Source organism: Erinaceus europaeus, chromosome 16 (genome assembly GCF_950295315.1).
Source record: "Erinaceus europaeus chromosome 16, mEriEur2.1, whole genome shotgun sequence".
NCBI lineage: Eukaryota > Metazoa > Chordata > Mammalia > Eulipotyphla > Erinaceidae > Erinaceus > Erinaceus europaeus.
The window spans coordinates 24,609,335-24,631,130 of NC_080177.1; the positions used below are offsets into that span (position 1 = coordinate 24,609,335).

General features: G+C 40.0%; 1 protein-coding gene across 9 annotated transcripts in view; it reads right to left on the reverse strand.

Moving 5' to 3' along the window:
• Positions 1-21,796, reverse strand: part of RAD51B (RAD51 paralog B) — a 975,550-nt gene that overhangs the window by 449,130 nt on the left and 504,624 nt on the right. For all 9 annotated transcript variants that reach the window (XM_060174759.1, XM_060174760.1, XM_060174758.1 and 6 more), the window contains exon 8: positions 19,508-19,604. In XM_060174759.1, the coding sequence (XP_060030742.1) occupies positions 19,508-19,604 (97 nt within the window). The remainder of the gene's footprint in view (positions 1-19,507; positions 19,605-21,796) is intronic.

Consider the following 21,796-nt stretch of genomic DNA (forward strand, 5'->3'; position numbering starts at 1 on the left):
CTGATTATCATATATTTTATAGAAAATGATAACTGCATTAAAAAATATTTTCTTAGGGAAACTTAGTGAGAGTGGTGATGATGATGATGATGATGATGAATATAGTATGGAAAGTTCTAAATGGGGGCCCAGTGGTGGTGCACCTGGTTAAGTGCATGTTATAATGCGCAGGGACCCAGGCTCGAGCCCCCATGCCCCACTAGCAGTGGGGAAGCTTTGCCAGTGGTGTAGTGTTACAGGTGTCTCTCTCCCTCTCTCCCTCTCTATCTCCCCCTTCCCTCTCAATTTCTGGCTGTCTCTATCCAATAAACAAATAAAGATAATTTAAAAAAATTTTTTTAAGTTCTAAATGCAGACTGCAAATTCCATGACCATAGCTTTCTTCCTTCACCCACACTCTGGTTTTTATCTGTAAACATAATTAAAGTGAAATCTTACAGGAACTATTTTGTCTTTATAATCTTGGAAGGTGGCGTGTTGCTTAATGCCCAGCTGGATTCATCTTTTGCTCTCGATAGCTACCTCTCTATGGTTCTTCTTTCTTCCCTACTTGAACATAAGTGCATTTTATCCTTGAGATCCTAGTTTCTGCCATAGAGTTCTGAATTGGTAATGCTGGGGATAAGTGATGACTTCTCTGTGTCTTCATTCACTGCCAGTACCAGTGCCATTCACTAGGCTTCTACTGTAATAAATGGGAAGTGAACAGCAGACCTTCACATTTGATGAGGCTGTTCTGTCTCAAATGCTTCCCATCAGACAGATGAAACAGAGCGGCCTTTCTTGGTGGAGAACTTGAGCTACCCCTTATGTCCTCTTAGTTAATGAAGGATCTTTCTATAAGAATAGCTTTCCCAGCTCATTAGCAAGATAACTCAGGAAACAATCTGCTAACATTTCTAAGAACTAAACATGGAATGCCAGTCTTTGAGTGGCCCAGAAACATCATAAAGCATATTGATACTGCATAAAGGATATGTTCATAGGCCCAACAGAGAAATAAAGACAGCAATATATATATATATATTGCCTTCCCTCTCAGTATTGTCTATTAGCTGAGATCAATGGCAGCTTTTCCAATAGAAAGTGCATTTGGTTTCAATTCACTTTCATAACAACAGACCAACCCTTGGCAAGATGGAGAACATTAAGCTCTATTGTTCAGGCTGAGGATAACTGACTTGGGTGGCAGGAAACAGAACACACTCTTCCCTGGAGAAGAAAATGCCTGTGGGTTGAAACCTCATCCTTATCCCAAAACAATATCTCTCTCTCTCTCTGTCTCCACCCCCCCCCCAACACAGTGAAAGAAAATCAAAGAATCATCTCAAATCATAGAATTGCTAAGGGCCTAAAAAAAAAAAAATCATAAAACTCAGTCATGGGCTAGCAGTCATGGAGATAGCATAATGATTATGCAAAAAACTTTGATGCCTGAGTCTCTGAGGTCCCAGGTTCAATCCTGAGTACCACCATAAGCCAAAGATAGGCCAGTGATCTGGTCTCTCTTGTGTCTTTCTTTCTGTATCTCTCACTCATTATAACAATGAACAGTATTTTAAATTAAATCTCCTCTAGAAAGTTTTGTTTTTAGAAAATCATTATTCAAGTCATAAGCATTGCTATTTTTTTCACTTACACAAGAGTCTTTTTTATTTTATTTGTGACTTAATATTGTTTTATAAAATTACAAGATAACAGGGGTATAATTCCATACCATTCCTGCCACCAGAGTTCTGTATCTTCATTTAAGTCATGGCTGTTTAATAAGGTCTAAGGGCACAGCAAAGTGTTATAAATTTTTTTCCAGTAGTTCACACATGGAGTCTTCTTCTTATCTCAAATGGTGAGAAAATTAATGATATTCTTTAAAATTTGGCAGCGTAAAGGCTTTAAAAACCATTAAGTGGAAAAAGTAGAAATATGACTCAAGCTGTGTTCCTTTGGCAAAATAATAATAATAATAACTTGTATCACCAGTTCATGTCTCAAAGAACCCAAAGTCACTTTCCAGTAGTGAAATTATTCAGAAAGATTTTACATTCTCTTTTCTCTGACAGAAAGGAAGGCTTACATAATACAGTGGAAGAATTCTGATGCAAAAAAAAAATGTCTTAATAAAAGGTCCTTCAGGAGGAGAAGGGGAAAAAAAAAAAAAACCTCAAATGAGGAATTCTACCCTTGATGCTCTTTGCAAAACAGCAGGGGGCAAAATACCATCCACTGTATGTTCCTCGAGAACCACCAATCAAGGGCTCTAACCATTTAAAAACATGTTTCCTGGCTTCAGACTAGCTATAAATAAATTTAATAAGGACCAAAAAAAAAAAAAGGCACTGCATCATTTACAGTTCTCTCTCAACTCCAGCTGACAAAAATCCAGTCCAGATGTTTATGTCACAAGAACAACAGCAAGGGGGTGAACTTCAATCATAACTATGAAAGCCCCAGAAGAGGATGTGTTTGAAGAGAAAGGGACATCAGGGCTGGCAGGGAGGGTGTAGGCAAACCTGGTTTGATTCTGATTTCAGAAAAACACATTAATTAATTTATTCTGTGTATAAGAAATTCAGTTTATTAGCCTTTCCCCATCTCATCACCCTTTCAAAGCCACAGAGGCTTGGCTGGTGAAGCCTGAAATAGTTGTTTCATAACCTTTGCTTTTAAATTAAACAAATGACCTCAGATTTTGGAGCAGTTGTTGACTCAGGGGAAAGTATGCCATTAAAAGTGTGCCAGAAACAGATTTAATTGGTACAAGTCCCAAAAAGTGCTCGAAAGAGCACAGGCTTCCCGCATATAGATTTCAGGGAAATTACTCAAAGGCCATACAGCTTTGTCAGAATTTGAGATGTGAAACAAGGCAGCTGAAAGACTCCAAATCAAAAGGGTAAATTCAATTCAGGAGATATTAATCTGATTACCTAAGTAAGGCCACGGATCGGATATGCTCCATTGTGCGCTCTTGTTCAACCTGGACAGCTGGAAGAGCCAATGGCTTCCCTTACCCTGACATATAATTAAGTTTTAAGAGACGATCAAGTTACGGATACAAAGTTTTAAGAAATATTTCATTCAGGAGTGGCGTTTACAGTGCTTGCTGGTTGCAAGAGACATTGTTCGTTTTATTTCCTTGAGCCACACTGGAGAGTGTGTGGATCAGGGAATAGAGGAGTGTGTTTGTGTTTCAGGCTACAATAAACGCCCTCTGTGCACCTGCCTGGAAGAAAAACCAGTCCAGCCGCCTCCAAAGACAAAAGGGCCCTGTATTAAGTGCTGAAAACCCAGACGTGAACTGACCCTGTCAAATTCCAGCTAGGGGGAAAAAGTCAATATTTTCATCCAATCCAAGAGGAGCTGTCATGCAGGTCTCTGGATTTCCTTTCTCATCCCTACTGAGTCTGAAGGATGACCTGTCAGTAGAAGTCATTTGCTCTTTGCTCATGAGTCTCGTTGTCTTTTCAGATTCCTTTCCTGATGCTACAACTTACTGCCTGGCTCCAAGATCTGTCCTCCAGTGATCACCATTCACTCTCTTGCTCTTTCCTCATCACCCCTTTCTGCTGCAATCTCATTTCAGTTATTAAGGGCATGAAAGTGCCTCATCACTAAAAAAGATAGCATTGCTGACTTGTCCTCCAAGATTACCCAAATATACACTTAGTACAGACTCCAAGTACACAAACAGTGGCAAGGATGTTTATGATCACAGACCATGATTACAGTACTGCCATGCCCATCGTGGTTCTGATGCCAGTTGGACAAAGCTGGGTCGTGCATACTAGGTTTTAGATGACTTTTGAAGAGATGTTCAGTTTGGACTTGCTATGATTTGTGTCCAGACTCAACTATCTAATCTCGGTGGGCTTGTGTGTTCCCATGAAAAAAAAATTCCAAAACCCAATAAGGTGAAGTTTTAGCCATGAGTTTCATTACAGGGGTGGCACATATAAATAAACAAAGAAGGGCAAAGTGGTCGTCTCAACTTGGAAACACAAGTTGGTTACAAAAGTTGAAAAAGCTGTGTGAATCCCAATCTCTTACTTCTCTATGTCAAGTGTGTGTGTGTGTGTGTGTGTGTGTGTGTGTGTGTGTGTGTGTGTGTGTGTGTGTGTATGTGGAGGCGGGAGCTGGAAGGGAAAATTAAATCATGATTTTCATAGTTAGTTTAAATCACCACACTTAGCAAAGCTGTGGCAGCAAACCAATTTTTAAAATGTATTTGTTCATGAATAGTTAAGACTTAATTTTTTGTTTTGTTTATTAATAATAGAGAGGAAGGAGAGAGAACCAGAGCATCACTCTGGTACATTCAATGCCTGAGACTGAACTCAAGATCCATACTTGTAAGTCTTGCACTTTATCCATTGTGCCCCCTAAATTTAGACTACCTTTTTTATTTTTATTTATTTATTTATTTATTTTAGCAGATAACTTCTCAGCTGTGACTTAAGGTAGTGCCAGGGATTGATCCTGGAGCCTCGGGGCCTCAGGCATGAGTTTTGTATATAACCACTATGCTATCTCCCTGGTCCCAAGACTACTTATACTTGTAAGGGTTAATAACATCCTCAAGTTTGCTTCACCAGCTTCTCCAAACTCTACCCCAGAGGGGCAGGGAAACCAAATGATCAGTACAAGAAAGTCAGGTTCCCTAACATGACCAATCCAGCAGGATATGCTTAATTGTTTGTATCTGGAGAAAGCACAGGAATCAAGCACTGTTTATCTTATTTGGTACTCATTAAACAGTCAGCCAAGAAAAACAATCACCCACCACAGGTGCAAAGCTACACACAGCTACCTTGGCCAGTTGGGAGAGTTCTCAGTAAAACAAGGAGCTGATTTACAGCCTGTCTCTATACAAGTGGATCTAAACCACGGATGGAGGCTGTCTATTGGCTAGTATCCAGGGCCCTATATACACTGTGATTCTGGGCAGTTTGATGAGCGTTTACTCTGATCAATCTGCATTGTTATCCTAAGATGGTGGCCCAAGCCACCATAAGATCACAGGGTTCTCTCCTTACCATCACTGCCTTTGACCTAAAAAACCAGCCTCCTTCATTCTGGCAATTAATCTGGTGCTATGTTATGGTGTGACTTGCATGCGTGGGGGGTCTCAGAGTCTGGCCTTTTTTATTTTCTGAGCTTTTTCTGACCTACCCTCTGTAATGCAACACTAGTAGCCACTTTAGATGTAAGGTGTAGCTGCACTGAAGTATGCTTCTTCATAGGAGGGCAGTGTTACACTGACAAAAATTAGAATTAACCTTTATATTCTACAGGACATAGGCTACGTCCAACATTGTTCTTGTTGCCCTAGACTACCCAGCATTTCACATCATAGATGCTTCATATTTGAGTGAATGAATGAACATACTATTTTGGGTTCAGTCTTCCTCTTTGAGGATCATTAAAGAGCTTTGTAATAAAAACAAGAAAAATGTATGAACCGTACGATAAGTAACATGGATATATATATATATATACATGATGACCTGGGGTGTGCGTGTATAAATGCTGGAATCTACCTCATGTTAAAAATTTCTATTTCTGGTGTGCTTCTATACCTTAGTAGTATAGCACCATTATTTTACAGAGAGCAGTCATATATTGTGGAGGTAAAACACTAAAAAATGATGAGTGTTGGAGTTAAAAACTAAAGATTACAACTAATAACTGACAATAGGGATGTGTCAAAAAGCTCATAGGATTGGTCCAGCCTGGAGTTTGCTTTGTTCATCTCTAGAGAAGTCTGTACAAAGTTTGAAAGGAAAAAAAAAAAAGTCAATTTGACCTCTGAAAATGCAAATGTCACAGGTGTCACTTAATATGTCCCTCCTCTGTGTAAGGTCCAGGGAAGTAAAATGATGCTGATAATATTATAGATGGGTTGTGGCAGTCTTAGAAAACAGAACACCTGGGGGTGGGGCAGTAGCGTAATGGGTTAAGCGCATATGGAGCTAAGTGCAAGGACTGGCATAAGATCTCCGGTTCGAGCCCCCAACTCCCCACCTGCAGGGAGGTCGCTTCGCAAGTGGTGAAGCAGGTCTGCAGGTTTCTGTCTTTCTCTCCCCCTCTCTGCCTTCCCCCCTCTCCACTTCTCTCTGTCCTATCCAACAACAATGACTTTAACAACAACAACAAGAACCCCAACAACAATAAAGCAACAGGGGTAACAAAAGGGGGGAAAAAAGTTTCCAGGAGCAGTAGATTTGTTGTGCAGGCACCTAGCCCCAGCAATAACCCTTGAGGCAAAAAACAAAAACAAAAAACAGAACACCTAATTTCAAATGCTGTGATTTTATTTAACTGTTACACATACTACTGTTATGCACATTGCTTTTCTAAAGCCCATCATTTTGAAGCATGGAACCCTCTCAACTGTGTCAACAACAGAAATATGTGATCACAAGCTCTCCAAAGGTCACTGAATTGTGTCCTACAGAGAGAAGTATGGTGTACTTGTCAAGAGCACAAACTGTGAAGCCAGATTCTCTAGGTCTGAATCCCAACCAATCCCTACTTAGGAGATCATCAGCACGTTCTGTAGACTCTCTGGTGCAATAATGAGGGTAATAACTGAACCGCACACAGCTGTTGAGATTGCACATGCTTCTACAACTTCTGCACACGCGAGCGCACACGCACACAGTGCAGGTACATAAAGTGCAGACAAATAGTTAAATTTGGGAGGCGTGCATGATATATTTTTGAGATAAATCATAAGTCAGTTTCATGCTTGTTTAAGGCATAGTAGACACTCATTATTAATACCACCACTATCAAGAGGAACATAAAGTATGCATTTCGTTCCATGGTGCTATTTAGTACTTTAAGTCATTTGCTGCTATTTCTTTTTGTTTTTAAGTCTATTTATCTGACACATACACACACACACACACACACACACACACACACACACACACACACACACACACAGAGAGAGAGAGAGAACTGCTCAGCTCTGGCTTATGGTGGTGCTAGGGGTTGAACTTGTAACTTCAGAGCTTCAGGCATGAAAGTCTTTTGCATAATCATTATGCTATCTTCACAGCCCTGTTATTCTTTCTTAACACCTAGGAAAGAATGACAACCATTTCTGACCATAAGGTTCTTTGACAAGGGAACAAGAGCTCACCTGATGTTACTCAGAAGCCTGGCAGAGCAAAGAAATCTCTCTTTGGTTCATGAGGTGGGAAAGTTAAACCAGACCTGGCCACCCAGACTTCAGAATAGTTACATCTTATTAAAAAGAGAGAGAGAGTCCCCATTGCCTTAAGACATTTAGGTTAAGCTGTATCTCTCTTATTCTATGGTATTTTCAATGTTTCCTTTTTATAAATAAAAAATAAAAAAAAGACATGTGGGTTTATTTCCAGTCAAAGTGATTGTACTCCAAGAGATCAAAATCCAAGTTCTCTTGTTTCATCTCTTCCCTTCTAATCTATAAGCTGCTACTTGAGAAATCTCTGAACCACAAAATGAGCTTGTTTCCTTGTTTTAATAGCTACCCATTCCCCACAGGAAAGAATTCAAACTTACTAGTCTGATAGATAAAATAAAATAAAATAAAATAAAATAAAATAAAATAAAATAACCTTTCACAATCTCCACCTATCTACTGATCAGCCTCTCTCCATCCCCTTCCATGCAGCCATCATGGAGTTCCCGTGACACCCCGCCTCTAACCTATCACACGGGTTTTCCCCTAGCCCAGGAGTACTTTCCCTTGTTCTTTCTTCTCTTCAGAACTGCTGTGAATCCTCCAAGGTCCATCTGGAAGAGTTTCCTCACTTAAAAGCCTTCCTAGAAAACTACCACCCCTAGACCAGGACTTCTACGTGCTTTCCCAAGCACGTTTTGAACCTCCAGCCACCACAGCCCACTGAATTGACTCATCCATAGTGACTCCCCTACTGTTCAACTATGAGCTTCCTAAAGAGCAGGAAGGCAGCTTTAATCTATAATATCCTAGCATGATATCCTTAGTGTAAGTATGGCTTCAGTCACTACTCTTGAATGAATGTAGGAGAGATTTCTCCTTCAAAAGAAGACCATTAGGGTGCTTGTTTTTACCTTTCCAACACTTTCCCTGTGCTGTCTATTGTTATTCAACACACACACACACACACACACACACACACACACACACACACTGCAGGCACACAGTTGAATTTGAGAGGCATGCATGATACAGTTTTGAGATAAATCATAAGTCAGTTCCATGCTTGTTTAAGGCAAATACAAGCCTAATGCTTTACATAATTCTGTGACTGTGCCCTTCTTGGTAGTAGTAGGTGCCTCATTCATTCATCACATAGTTGTAGAATAACTGTTACCTTTACCAGGTCCTAGTGGAGCTCTGAAGAGCTCACAGTCAATAAAAGAGGCAATGATTCCTATTCTTAGGGAGCTTACCTTCTTTTTTTTTTTTAATATTTTCTTTATTAATGAGGGATAGGAGGAGAGAAAAAAACAGACATCACTCTGTCACATGTGCTGCCGGGGATTGAACTCAGGACCTCATGCTTGAGAGTCTAACACTTTACCCACTCTATCACCTCCCAGACTGCAGGGAGCTTACCTTCTAATGACACTAAGCATTTACTTACTGACTTACCTGAAGCCTGTACTATATTATCACATTAAAGGACAAGCTGTTTCCATCACTTCCAGCTGGGCCCCTGAAGAAGCAAGGAGGTTCTGCTTGGCTGGGCCTTGAGTCCACCCTTTGGTTTGTTTCCTAAGTGCTGCCTTTAAAGGTTTTAAGCATATTCTGTCTCTGGCCTAGAACTCACCTTATAGATAATTCTTCCTAAAGAAATATTTCCCTTAGAGCCCCTTAGAAAGAAAAAAAAAAAAAGTCCTTTCCATGGACTATACTGAAAAGACATGCCATGTGATGTGTTGGCCATGGATGACTAGGCCAGATGTCAACCCATCCACAGAATTATCGGGCACAAAAAGGTAAATTGGGCTAGTCATATCTTAATACCAAATAAATGCTTTGAGGCAAATGTGAGAAAAGTGAGACAAAAAAATGAAGACCAGGTAGGTTTTAATCTTTTCCAGATCTCATATAATCTGGATGCATTTTAGCTCCTGTATTTTGCACACAGCTATGAGAAACCCAGTTGTACTCTATGGAAGAACTTAGTAAACAAAAGACTCTCTTGGTTGGAATTTTGATTTTGTCAGTAATTGTATTGGTCTCTGTGTTTCAATTCCTTCATCCATAAGATGGAATCATAATCACCATGTACCTCAGAGGGTGTTGCGAAGATTTAATACAATCACGGATATACAATGCCAGGCACAATGCATGGCTCAGACATGTGAGAACTATTCTTATAGGCCTGGCTTTTAAAAATAAACTGAATGGCTTTATATTTCTTGCTACCAAAAGAAGACTGAAATAGTCTAGTAGCTATTGTATTCCAGACCCAAGTCAAAGCCTACAGAAAAACAAGGACAATAGTAATCAAACACTGTTGAGCCAATGAAGACATATGGCTATCAAAGCCCTAGTGATAACCCTTCTGTATGATTATCTCCCTTCTTAGGGTACTGTCTCCTGGAAAGCTCACATGAATTCATTGTGGTATTCTTTTGTGGTGTCTAATATAGACAAGAGACTCCATGACTACAGTAGTCATTATCAACGTGTGGCTAATAGACTGACAGTATTAGCAACCACTGAGAATTTGCCAGAAATGTAAATTTCTTGGTCCCTCTCAACTGACTGAAGCTCTTGGAGTGGGAGCCCAGTAATGAAAATATTGAAAATACCCCCCAGGCAGTTATGGTGCATGCTGAAGTCTGAGAAACAGCTGAATAAAGGGTCTCATGGGAGAACACAACTACTCAATATCCAGGACTAAACAACAGTCCTATTCTATGTGGGGATATCATTCATCTTCTTTGAGCATGTGGCTTTGGAAGGGATACATATGCAACTATAAGGGAGGAAGCAGAAACATTCTTGGCCAGTCAAAATACCTGCATCTATCATCGTGATCAAGGAAACAATGTCTTGCCAATGGATTATTCTCATAGGGGTTTCAGGGAAAAATCATAAACTACCTAACATGGAATGCCAGATGTTCATGATCCAAGCTACCTCCTTCATAAGTCTCACTCTTTGCCATTCTCCTAGTACTCCCATTCTAAGGAATGATTGGCAATTTTTCAATGACCAGGCTGTTGCCACAATATCTTTGGTAACAGTACACTTCCATCTAGATGATATTCCATATCTGTACCCTCAGCACTTAGTATAGTTCTGTGTGCATAAAAGATGCCTATGTTCCTAAGTAATAACCCTTAGCTATCTGACACAACCTATCTAGAAAGCCTTCAGGGTACATAGTTTGGATCATTTCAGTATAAAATTCAATTTGCCACTTAAAGTGTGATCCCAATCTACTTCTCAATTCATGATATAAGATGCTCCTACATTTACTCCAAGATCCAGCCAAATGGAGTCCTTTTCTCTCTATCCTAACACAGTCTACATTTCACTATGACACAGACCTCACATTTACTGAGCATTCTCCAAAACTAAGGGACAAAGGAATGATCAAAACCAAGCCTGTGCCTTAAGGAGACTAGGTGAAAGCAAAAGAGAGAGAAGATAAGCCCATACACAAATAAATTCACACTTCAAGGTCAAGGTCAGTAAAAAAAAAAAAAAAACAGGCTTAGAGGATAGAGGAGGATGGGATGGGAGTAAGGGTATCATCTAAAAGGGAGAGATGAAGAAGGACCTCTCTAAGAAGATGAAAAGTAAATAAGCCTGGGGCTGGGTGGTGGCGCACCTGGTTGAGCGCACATGTTACAGTTAGCAAGGACCTGGGTTTGAGCCCCTAGTCCCCACCTGCAGGGTTAAAGCTTTGCAAGTGGTGAAGCTGTGCTGCAGGTGTCTCTTTGTCTCTCTCCCTCTCTATCATCCCCTCCCTCTTGATTTCTGGCTGTCTCTATCCAATAAATAAAGCTAATAAAAATTAAAAATTAAATAAAATAAGTAAGACTGACTTAGTGAGTGAACCAGTCAAGAGAGGATCTGGTCCACCATTCCAATTAGTGAGAATAGCAAAGGAAAAAAGTAAAAAGCTCAAAGATAGAAAGAAAGTGGTAACTTTCAGGAACAACAGAATGGTCTGTACAGCTAGGACATATTTTGAGAGGGAGAGAATGATAGAAGCTAAGGGCACAAATGGTCCATTTTGAACTTAATGCCCCTCACTCACAACATTTCCTGATCTTTAACTTTTCTCTGCTTATTGAAATCTTAACCATTCTTCAGGGTCTCTCTCTCTCTCTTGTATGTTCCTCTCTGGACTCTTACATCCCTCTTTGCTTAAATTCTGCATCCTTTGGTAAACACTATAAACACTATACTGTACTTTTCTAACAGTCCTGCACACATTCTACCTAAAATGAGATTCTTCTTTAGAATTATTCTCGAATAAGTATAAGGAATCTGAAGGTCTCTTTATCTAGCCAGAAAGTTATTTTTGGAGGGACCACAGCTCTAAAACTATGCTAATTTATGCAGGAATGTAGTTAATGCACAGGAAATATCAGGATAGTAGGATAAAATACAGTTCAGTCCAACTAGTATTTATTGAGTGGTTATCAGGAAAATGAAGAAAAGCAAAACCCTCAGAGAGAGTCACAGCCTAGGTCAGAAATCTGATGGATGATTCCTGGACCAGATCACGTACCCCGAACTGGTAACAATCCTCCCCAAATTCTAGTGAACACCACAACTGCTCTTGGAAAGCTTTTCATGCCACCACCCCTGGGCACAACTCCTAAAAATCCTTCCCTACTTTATGATTTGATCTAGCAACCTCACATATTTGGTATAAGATTCTCTTGGAGGATGGGGAACAAGGATCTCTCAGAATCCTTCCAACCTAAAGCCCTCCAGAACTGTCCCATCTCTTGGCATCCTATTCTCTGGGCTTTTGGTGTCATCACCTCTATAGCTGAAACAGTGGGCAAAACTGGCTCTGGTATTCTCTCATTCCTTCCACCTCCTACTGAAACGTTAATAGGAACGTGTGCAGGTCTGGGAAATTGTCCAGTAAATCCTAAATATTGAAAAGGTCTGAGAATGAGGGGAGAAATACTTCTAAAATATCTAACCCAGCCCTGGAATGTACCACCTCAAAGACTGTCCCCCTCCCACCCCAATGAAAACTCTCTGGCTCTCATCTAAAGTTGGTCTTGTGTGCTTCAAATAGGTCCTTCTCTAGTAGACTATCACTGGTAAAACAGGGTTCCTGACCAAGAAATACTTCTTGATGGCTGATGTCAACATTCCTTTTCTCTTTTTGATTCCTCAGCCATGGCTCTATACAGCCCCTTGGCCTCCCTGCTGAAAACACTCAACAAACTCCTCTCACTTTTAAAATTTACTCCTCCTCCTCCTCCTCCTCCTTCTCCTTCTCCTTCTTCTACTTCTACTTCTTCTTCTTCTTCTAAGACATTTGTGCCCACCTTCTCTTGGTTCTAGTGCTCCCCATCTCCCATAATACTTAGGCTTTCTTTAACTAAAATTACAGGTCATTGGTGCTTTTCATCTTTTTCTATAAATTAGACCATTCATGGCATCTGGAAGTAAAATGTACCCAGCTAAGTGCCACAGATTCTTGAATGCCAAGGAGAATGAAGTGTGATAGGTGTGTCTCCTTATGAACAGAAGCATGTGAAGTCCCATGTGTTGATATGTGTCTGTGGCTTTGGAATCAACAGTGGAAAAGTCACTAGGACACTTAAGTGCTTTTATACAAACCTCACTGCTAAGAGGAGAGGCAGCAGTGTCCAACTCCAGGATTTCATGGAAGGGAAGTCAGAAAGAAGACTTCTGTTCCCAGCACCACTTTTCTCACTCATTGTGTGGCCTCAGAGTAATTTCCTTCTCCCCCTCAAGCTTCAGTTACTCAAGGTGGATCAAGTAATTCATCATTTAAAGCATTTAAAAATACTGTGGAGCTACTCATGTTAATAATGTTGGTCATCATTCCTAATACTCATCTGGCAGTCACATGATGCTACTTTGTGCTTTCAAAGCATTAATATAGCTAACCTGCATCATACCCCTGAGAGGCGGGCTTTCAAAACTACACCACCCATACTTATTTACACATGGTCCCCCCCAACCAGTGAACATTTAGTTCTGTGCTGGATTGCAGCAGGTCCTAGAATTCAAGTGTGGTGAGAGTTCAGTTAACTTGACCAACCCACCCAAAGTCTGTGGCTAATGGATTACAAATTTGGGTAATGCTGGACAATAAATTACAACTACAATAATAAAGCTGAAAGTACACACAATTTAAGCAGAAACACCAGTGTTTTTTTATCGGAAATGAAAGAAACCATTGATCATAGCAACTGTCTGAGATTAGCAGGGAGCCACATTTTCAAACATCCTGCAGTAAATCCAGAGCAGATCCAGCTGGAAAGCAAGAGTGGAAATAAAACTCGAAAATTCATACCACACTTTGAAGTCTGCTTCTTTCACAACCATGAGTCCCTGATTCGCCCCCAATCATTATGAACTGTTCTTACTTGTTGAATTTATGTTAAAGGAGACACAAGCCACGCACTTGCACATAATCTTTCAAGTGGACTCCAGCTTTTAGCAGGGATGGTTTGTTAGGGAATATGAACCCAACATACTTTCTCTTGCACATGAAACCAGCCATTAATCCAACCAGAATAGAAAGGCTTCCCACACTAAAACTCAAAACCACTCTTGGTTCTAATAAGAGCGGCTTTTTTCTCCCTTGTGTTCTTTCCTTGACCCAGCCATGAACTTTTGAGTTTTAGTTTGTAAGTGCCATAGTCTATCAAAAGCAGATAAATGCAGATAAAAGGGCATTCACATGGGGCCGGGTGGTAGTGCACCAGGTTAAGCGCACATAGTACCAAGTGCAGGGACCAGCGCAGGGGTCCTAGTTTGAGGCCCCATCTCCCCACCTGCAATGAGGTCACTTCACAAGCAGTAGAGCAGGTCTGCAAGTGTATATCCCGCCCCCCCCCATCTTCCTCTCACCTCTCAATTTCTTTCTGTCCTATGCAAAAAAAAAAAAAAGGCCACCAGGAGCAGTAGATTCATAGTGCAGGCACCAAGCCCCAGTGATAACCCTGGTGGCAAAAAATATAATATAATATAATATAATATAATATAATATAATATAATATAATATAATATAATATAAAAAAAAGGGCACTGGCAGGTCTGATGCTAGCATGTAAGGATGGTGGTCTGATAATAATCTGGCTTCCCATGAAGCCATGCAGGGCTCCTGAAATGGGCCTTGCCACCAGATTGAAGTAACTGCTATCCCATTAAATAATCAGAGGAAAGAAACTCAACAGCTTAGATTGAGTAGGACTTTAGTCTTGCACAGGACCCCTGTCACATTATTGTGTCCCAGTAGGTGGAGGTTTAGCCCCACCCAGATACCAAGTGATATCAGAATGGAATACAGTATCTTGGTTCAAAGGGATCAGTACACCTTTTCCCTATTGATCATTCTGGGGAAAAGGAATATTACATATATCCAAGAGTCTTAGTATCTGTGACAACCACAATGAAGAATTGCCAAAGGCACTGGAGAAACATTTCATTGGGATGAACAGTCACTATAACCTTGTAAATAAACTGCCACAGAGATTTCTAACAACTTTGATGCCTGTGTTTCTGTTTATAAAACACTGCAGGTAAAAATACTTGAACCCACAATGCCTGATTCAGAACAATATAGATTATCAAAGCAAAATGCTGATTTTTTTTTCCCTCACAAAGGTTCACAGCATAACACTTTAGTTCATTTGTATTGACTCTTGAAAGTTTCCTTATCCCAACTGAATAATATTCCTGAAAGGCAGGATAAAAATTTGACCAGCACACTGTATACCCGAATAATTATTTTTAACTAAATAGTGGAAATTCACTTTGTCCTCTGATTCCTCCTCAATACACAGAGTTCAAAGTAGAATGAAACCTCAATGAAGGGAATCATACTATGGACCCAAGTGATAAATATGAGTCCTTAGAATCTAAGCAACAACCCATCCCTAAATTTGATTGTGGGGGAAGACAAGTAACACAAAAACAAAGAACTCTGAACTTTACAAACACTGGGAGGGCAACAGCTGGTCAGCCTAGATTAAAGGAGTGTGAGAGAGCACCTCCTCATCTCCCGACTCCTCCTCCAGTCCTTGCAGCCAGCCAGGACTTGCTTTTACAGCCCTGTGCATATGACCTTGTTCCAGCTAAGATAGGGGCTCTTTTGATCTCAGCAGGGGGATGTTGTGGGCCTGCAGCTGGCAGATATTAATAGTACAAGATCTGCTGGGCTGGAGGAGATCTCAGTTGGGCCAGATCATTTGTGTTCCTGTTTAGCATCAGAGCAGAAGGAACTTCATTGCCCTCAAGCAGCCCCTGCTGGGTATTTCTAGCAGGACTACTCGGATCATTTCACTGCTACTCTCGACCACTTGTTCTGACTCCACAAAGGTTTTCAAGGGAGCCCTGTTTAAGCAGTGTCCTCTGCTCTGCAGCTGAAACCCATCAACAGGACGGAGTGGCCCCAGAGCTCAGCCATCACAGTGTGCTTCTCACACTCAGTGATTTGCACACACTTCTCATGTACACACTTATGTGGGACACAGGCAGAGAAAGCAAGAGACAGAAAAGACTAGAAGTGGATAGCCAATGAAGAAGAAAGAGCAAGAAAGGGAGAGGTATGACAAAGCAGCAGTGCTAAGATTTCTGAAGATCCTTTCAATTCTGTCTTATCTAGGACACCAAGGTTATTCTTCTCTCTACTGTAAATCAAAATTCTTAAACCCACAAGTGAGTGAGGGTTCCTGATCCTCAGACTCACATCATGATCTTACAGACATAGTGCTAGCAAAGATCTTAGCAATCTTACACTCATACAACCTTTCATTTAACAGAATAAAAAAGTTTTAAAAACTAAGACCCAGTGATTTAAAAAGAAAAAATCTGTCAAGGTCACAGAACTAATCACACAATGACAAAGTTGATGCAACAGATACAATGTAATTTATGCATATTAATCATAGTAACATTGGCTTTCTTTCTGTTTTTGTTTGAGGTTTTTGTATGTCTTTTGGGTGGGGGAGTACCACTCCACCACCATCTTATATGATGTCAGACATCAAACCCAGAACCCAAATGTACTTTACTTCTGACCTGACTCCATAGGCCTAATCATAGTAAGATTAAGAACCACTGAGACATATCTGACTAAGTATAAATGTTCTAGAAAATCACTCATCTTAATTCACTGGCTAAAAGCTTGATCATAGACTTTAGGCATTGTTTTCTATAGCCTTTTTTTTTTTATCTACTTAGTTATACAAAGAAAAAAAGCTAGAAAATTCTATTTTTCTGATTCTTTCTTGGATTTCATAATGGGGAAAGGTTGTCTAAAGATGAACTAGTAACTTTCTTTGCCATGAGCACAGAAAGCAGTCACTCTGGAGCCCAAAATAAATTTCCTTTGTGTCTGTTTTGTTCTTTTCTGCTTAAGATAAATCAAGAAGCCAGGGCACAGGAAAATCTTCTTTCTCAAACTTAATGGCGTGAAAACAAGGGAAAAGACAGTTTCTTTTGGCCTCCTGAGAATAAAGTGTGTGTGTTTTAATGATTATGACAATATTCATCATGCTCACAGATGTTTTTTTTTTAACTCTAAGGGTTATTACCTTTTTTTTTTTTTCTTCCAGATAAAGACAGAGAGGCAGATTGAGAGTGAGTGAGTGAGTGAGTGAGTGAGTGAGTGAAAGAGACCAAAGCACTGAAACTTCCTTCTGTGTGTCTGGGGCTGGGCTAAAACCTGAGTCACACACATAGCAAGGCAGCATACTTTGTGAGGTAGTCTGCCAAATGGTTAGTATTCTTACAAAGTATATGCTATGTATGGGTTGGGTTATCGTATATTTACTGTATCCAATATACTCTGAATTTTGCTAGTCACCCAGGCACAGCATGTATATGAAAAAGGATATAAGATAACCTGTGCCCTTAAAAATCTGCCAGTCTAGTTGGGAAAATATGACAGGCTAAATTAACTTTTTTAGACCTGTTCTTTATATAGCTGAGCAGGTCAACAGGCCACAGAAGAGGAAGAGATGGTGAGACCAATGTAGACTGGGACAGACAAGGAGGTTTTATGGAAGTGATGGTCTCTAACTGAACCTCAAAGAAGTGGTCAGACCTGGGAAGGAAAACATGGTAGAAGTAGAAAAGGGAAATTCTGTTTATTCTAGATGACCTGTCTCTGCAGAGACATGGAGAGACGCATGGGGAGCAGTAGGCAGGAAGTTAGCACACTGGCTATAGATGCTTCACCTAAGCTATTGGCAGAAAGCAAGATTGAATAGGAAAACGAGTACAGAGTTAAGAAGCATTAATTCTCTAGCTTGATGAGATGGCTCATCTAGAAAGGTGCCAGCTTTGCCAAGCACGTAATTCCTGTTCAAGCTTCCAATCACTGGGAGAGGCTTATCTGTCTGTCTGCTGTCTGTCTGTCTGTATCTACCTCTCTCTGTCCCTTCCTCCCTCCTTCCATTCCTCCCTCCCTGGAAAGGTGAGCCTGTAGAAGCAAAACCAAACCGGATGACAAAAAAAAAAAGAAGCATTACATCAGGCTCAACCTGACGCTGTTGACTGGCTACAGAAGAAGGGCAAACGCTAGAAGAAGAACTTTCTCTTGTGGTAGTTTGAAACCTGATTAAGAGCACACATTAAAGTGAGCAAGAACATGGGCTCCAGCCCCTGGTCCCCACCTGCAGGGGGAGAGCTTCACAAGTGGTGAAGCAGGGCTGCAAGTGTCTCTCTGTCCCTCTCCTTCTCTACCTTCCCCCTCTCCCCTCAATGTCTCTCTGTCTCTATCCAATAATAAATAAATAAATAATTAAAAAAAACTATTTAAAATAAAAAAGGGAGAAAAGCCCAATTTTTAGTATTTGTGGATTACCATGCTGTAAATACTCCCCCCTCCCCGGCTGGTTTCAAACTAACAAACCACAAATTTCTGACTACTTAAAAATTATCAACTATAGCCCATTCCCAGAAAACAGAATACATTTTTAAAAGTCCTAGATTTCTTTGTGGGAGGATTACAAAATAAAAGGAAGCCAGATTGGGAGAGTTTAATTTGGTAGCAGCAGAATAGAAACTGTTTGAGACTCAAGTTGGAAAGACTGTTTTGGAAGTTAATTCAAGTAATTGGGTTGTGAATTTAATAAGTCAGCTGATTACAATACAAATAACAATGAGGCGAGCTGAAGAAAGACAGACCTTGGAGTGATCAAACAGACCTGATGATGAAAGGAATGAGAAGAAATAGTTGATGATTCTGATTTTTCAGTCTAGGTGATGACAGAGTGCTAAGGCACCACTACATGTAGAAATATAGTGCACATAACAGTTTAGCATTTTTACAAATAAATAATTTATGTTCGCTTTGAAAAACACAAAAAGCAAACGCATGGATCTTGAAATTTTTGAGAACGTAAACTGAAGCCAATTCTTGGAAGAATACCTGGACAGTCAGGCCTATGTGTGCTCCAGTTACTCCACCATTAATAATTCTCAGAAAATCGAGAGGGCAGAGGGTTCTAGAATAATTGTGCAAATCTACCCAGGCCCACACAGTATTCTGCCCTGAGAGAAATTAAATAACAACTGGCAGAACTCAGAAATGTCAAGTAAGAACTTTCAATCAAACTAGAAACCACCTACTAATTCAGGGGTGTAGTTCCCCTAGCTATATTTACCACAGCCAAGCTGACCTTTGCTGGAGGATAGAGAAAATTTTGCAGGTTTACCAATGTGGTGACGTCTTCTTAGTTTTTCGTAAGGCTGATCAGGAGTGCTGTGTCTTTGGCATAAAATACCAGCATACCTTTTATTCAGTTCAAAAATACTCAGCATAAAGAAAAGGTTCGAAAGAGATGGGACCAATGATCAAGCCAGTTAGTGAGCATCAGTATCAAAAACAAAGCCTGAGAGGTAGTACAATGGCTGGAGCACTGGTTTGACCCCCAGTGTTGTATGGGTTACAGAGGTGCTCTGATTCTCTCTCTTTCATATTATTAAATAAAGAGATTGTTTTCTCTTAAAGTCAATTATCAGTTTGCCAGTCTTCCTATTTGAGGAGTCAAAACAACCCACAGAGTGACACGTCTCAAGATGGAGGTGATGGATGCCTGTGAAAATGACTCAGTCATGTGCAAAAGGAAGCTCACTTACAGAGACAGGGCAAGAGGCTCTTCGAATATAAGGGATCAGATGCCAGGAAAGGTGGCCAAGTGGAAATCTCCAGGCTCCAGCTGGGTTCACTGGCCAGGGCCTATTAGCCCTGTCTCTTCGCTCTCAACAGGAGGCAGAGAGGCAGCAGGGGCTGTATGTCAGTGTCAAATTTCAGCCCCTCTAGGACAGATCCCTTACCTTCAGACAGGGACAAATCATCAGCTGGAGACACCAGGTCTGCCTGAGAAGCTAGGGCTCTGCTCAGATGAGTTGTAATTTGATTCGTCAAGATAACCTGTGAACAGACAGGGAGGAGAAAGTGGGGAAAGGAGGAGAGAGAAGAGAGAAGACCAAATTAATTATCAGAGCTATCAAAAGGCAGACTGTGGTCTAGGGGGAGACTGATAAGTACACAGGTAGGAAAACCCCAGTTCTTGATTTTCTTCAGTTTTATCTTTAGGCCAGAATATCTACCCAAACCTATTGGTCATCAAAACACAGAAAACTGAGGACATAGGTTGATTTTTTTTTCTTTTCCTTTTTTAGTTATCAGAACTTAGACTACTAATCAGTTCTTTTAAATGCTGATTGAATTGGCACTACTTAGAGGTGTTTTTATATTAGTTACATAATAATAACCAGAGAACTGAGATATAGGAATACACATTTCCCCCAACCTGTGTTTTTAAGGTTATAGTTACAACCTAAGACACTGCTTGCATTGAATAAAAGTGGAAGAAGCCTACGGATTCTTTTGTTAACTCAAAAAACAATATCATCTCCAAATTTATAGAATAGAATAAAATTTTTAATGAACTTCCTTCACTATTCCAAGCTAATTTTCAGATAGAAAAGGAGAGATAGAAACAGACAGGGACAGAAAAGGGGTTTAGCAAAGCATCACTTCTCTGTCCTCTGTGTGGAGGCTGTCTGCAACTTTGGTTATGTACAGGGTACAGACCTGTTGCAGCAAATAGTCTTGTGGACTCAGCGTTTCAGTGCATTGCAATTTAAATGTTGTTAACATATAAACCAAAAAAAAGTTACTTTTCACAAATGAAGATAAATAAAAATAATCAGACATATGGGATATGATACAATTATTTTAAATTGAATACCCAAAGAATATTAAAGAACACAAAAAGGGAAGTAACATATAGACATGTGAATCTCCACACAGGAAAGAATAGCAAATGTGTTTAGATGCAAAATTGTAGTACTTTTTGCTTTCTATAAAAATTGCAAAGCAATTTACTTGTAATCTTTATAATAATAAATGTGCTGTGTATTTTTAAACTATAAAAAAAGAATAAAATTTATAAAATAAAATTTATATTTATAAAATAAAATTTATAGAATAGAATTAAATGTTCCCCTAAATTAGTCATATTCTGGTTCTAAAGAATTCTAAAGTTTCACTGTGTATTTAAGATACAAATTTGCATGATTACACCTGTGCAAAAGAGAGATTTGTAACATTCAAAATTCTTAGAAAGGACTGAGAATTACCTAATTAGTGTGATCCACTGGCACACTATGTTTTCACATTTGTTCTATCAAGATACTATTCCATTTATGTGTTTGTTTATTGGACTGCTGGAAAAGCCATGGAATATTTTTCTATGCAAAGATGCAACATAACTTTTCCCAAAAAACCCAATATGTATTTTACCAAAGTACTGCTTAACTCTGGCTTACAGTAGTATCAGGAACTGAACCTGAGACTTTAGAGCCTCAGGCATTAAAGTCTTTTGTATAACTATTCCCCAGTTCTACCATCTCCATTCTCTTTTTGTCTAGTTTTTCACCCACACCTCTGTCACTATTTCTTAAGTGAACTGATGACACTTTCTAGGTTCTCAATTAACAGCAGCTAATGGAAGGCTGAATGGGGAAATGATAGCAGTGGGATGTAAAGAAACCAAGTGCTACACTACCCTCAAGAATTCTATCTACTGGGAGTCGGGCGGTAGCGCAGCGGGTTAAGCTCACGTGGCACGAAGCGCAAGGACCGAAGTAAGGATCCTGGTTCGAGCCCCCGGCTCCCCACCTGCAGGGGAGTCGCTTCACAGGCGGTGAAGTAGGTCTGCAGGTGTCTATCTTTCTCTCCTCCTCTCTGTCTTCCCCTCCTCTCTCCATTTCTCTCTGTCCTATCCAACAATAACTACAACAATAAAACAAGGGTAACAAAAAAATGGAATAATGAAAGAAAGAAAGAATTCTATCTACTTCTGAAAGCATCAGCATTATTGTCACCCCTTCATAATTTTTAGAAGAAACATTGTATACAATTGGCCAAGAGATAGACTAGCACTAAAGGATATATTAAACTAAAGGATAACCTTTATTAGAATTATCAAATGGGTAAATGCAGTAAAACTTGAAGTTAACTCAGACGCTACTAAAGTCCTAGGTGTACGTCTGCCCTAACTTGAAGCCAGACCCCGTAAACCTAATACTGGCTTGGATACAACAAATGACATTCAT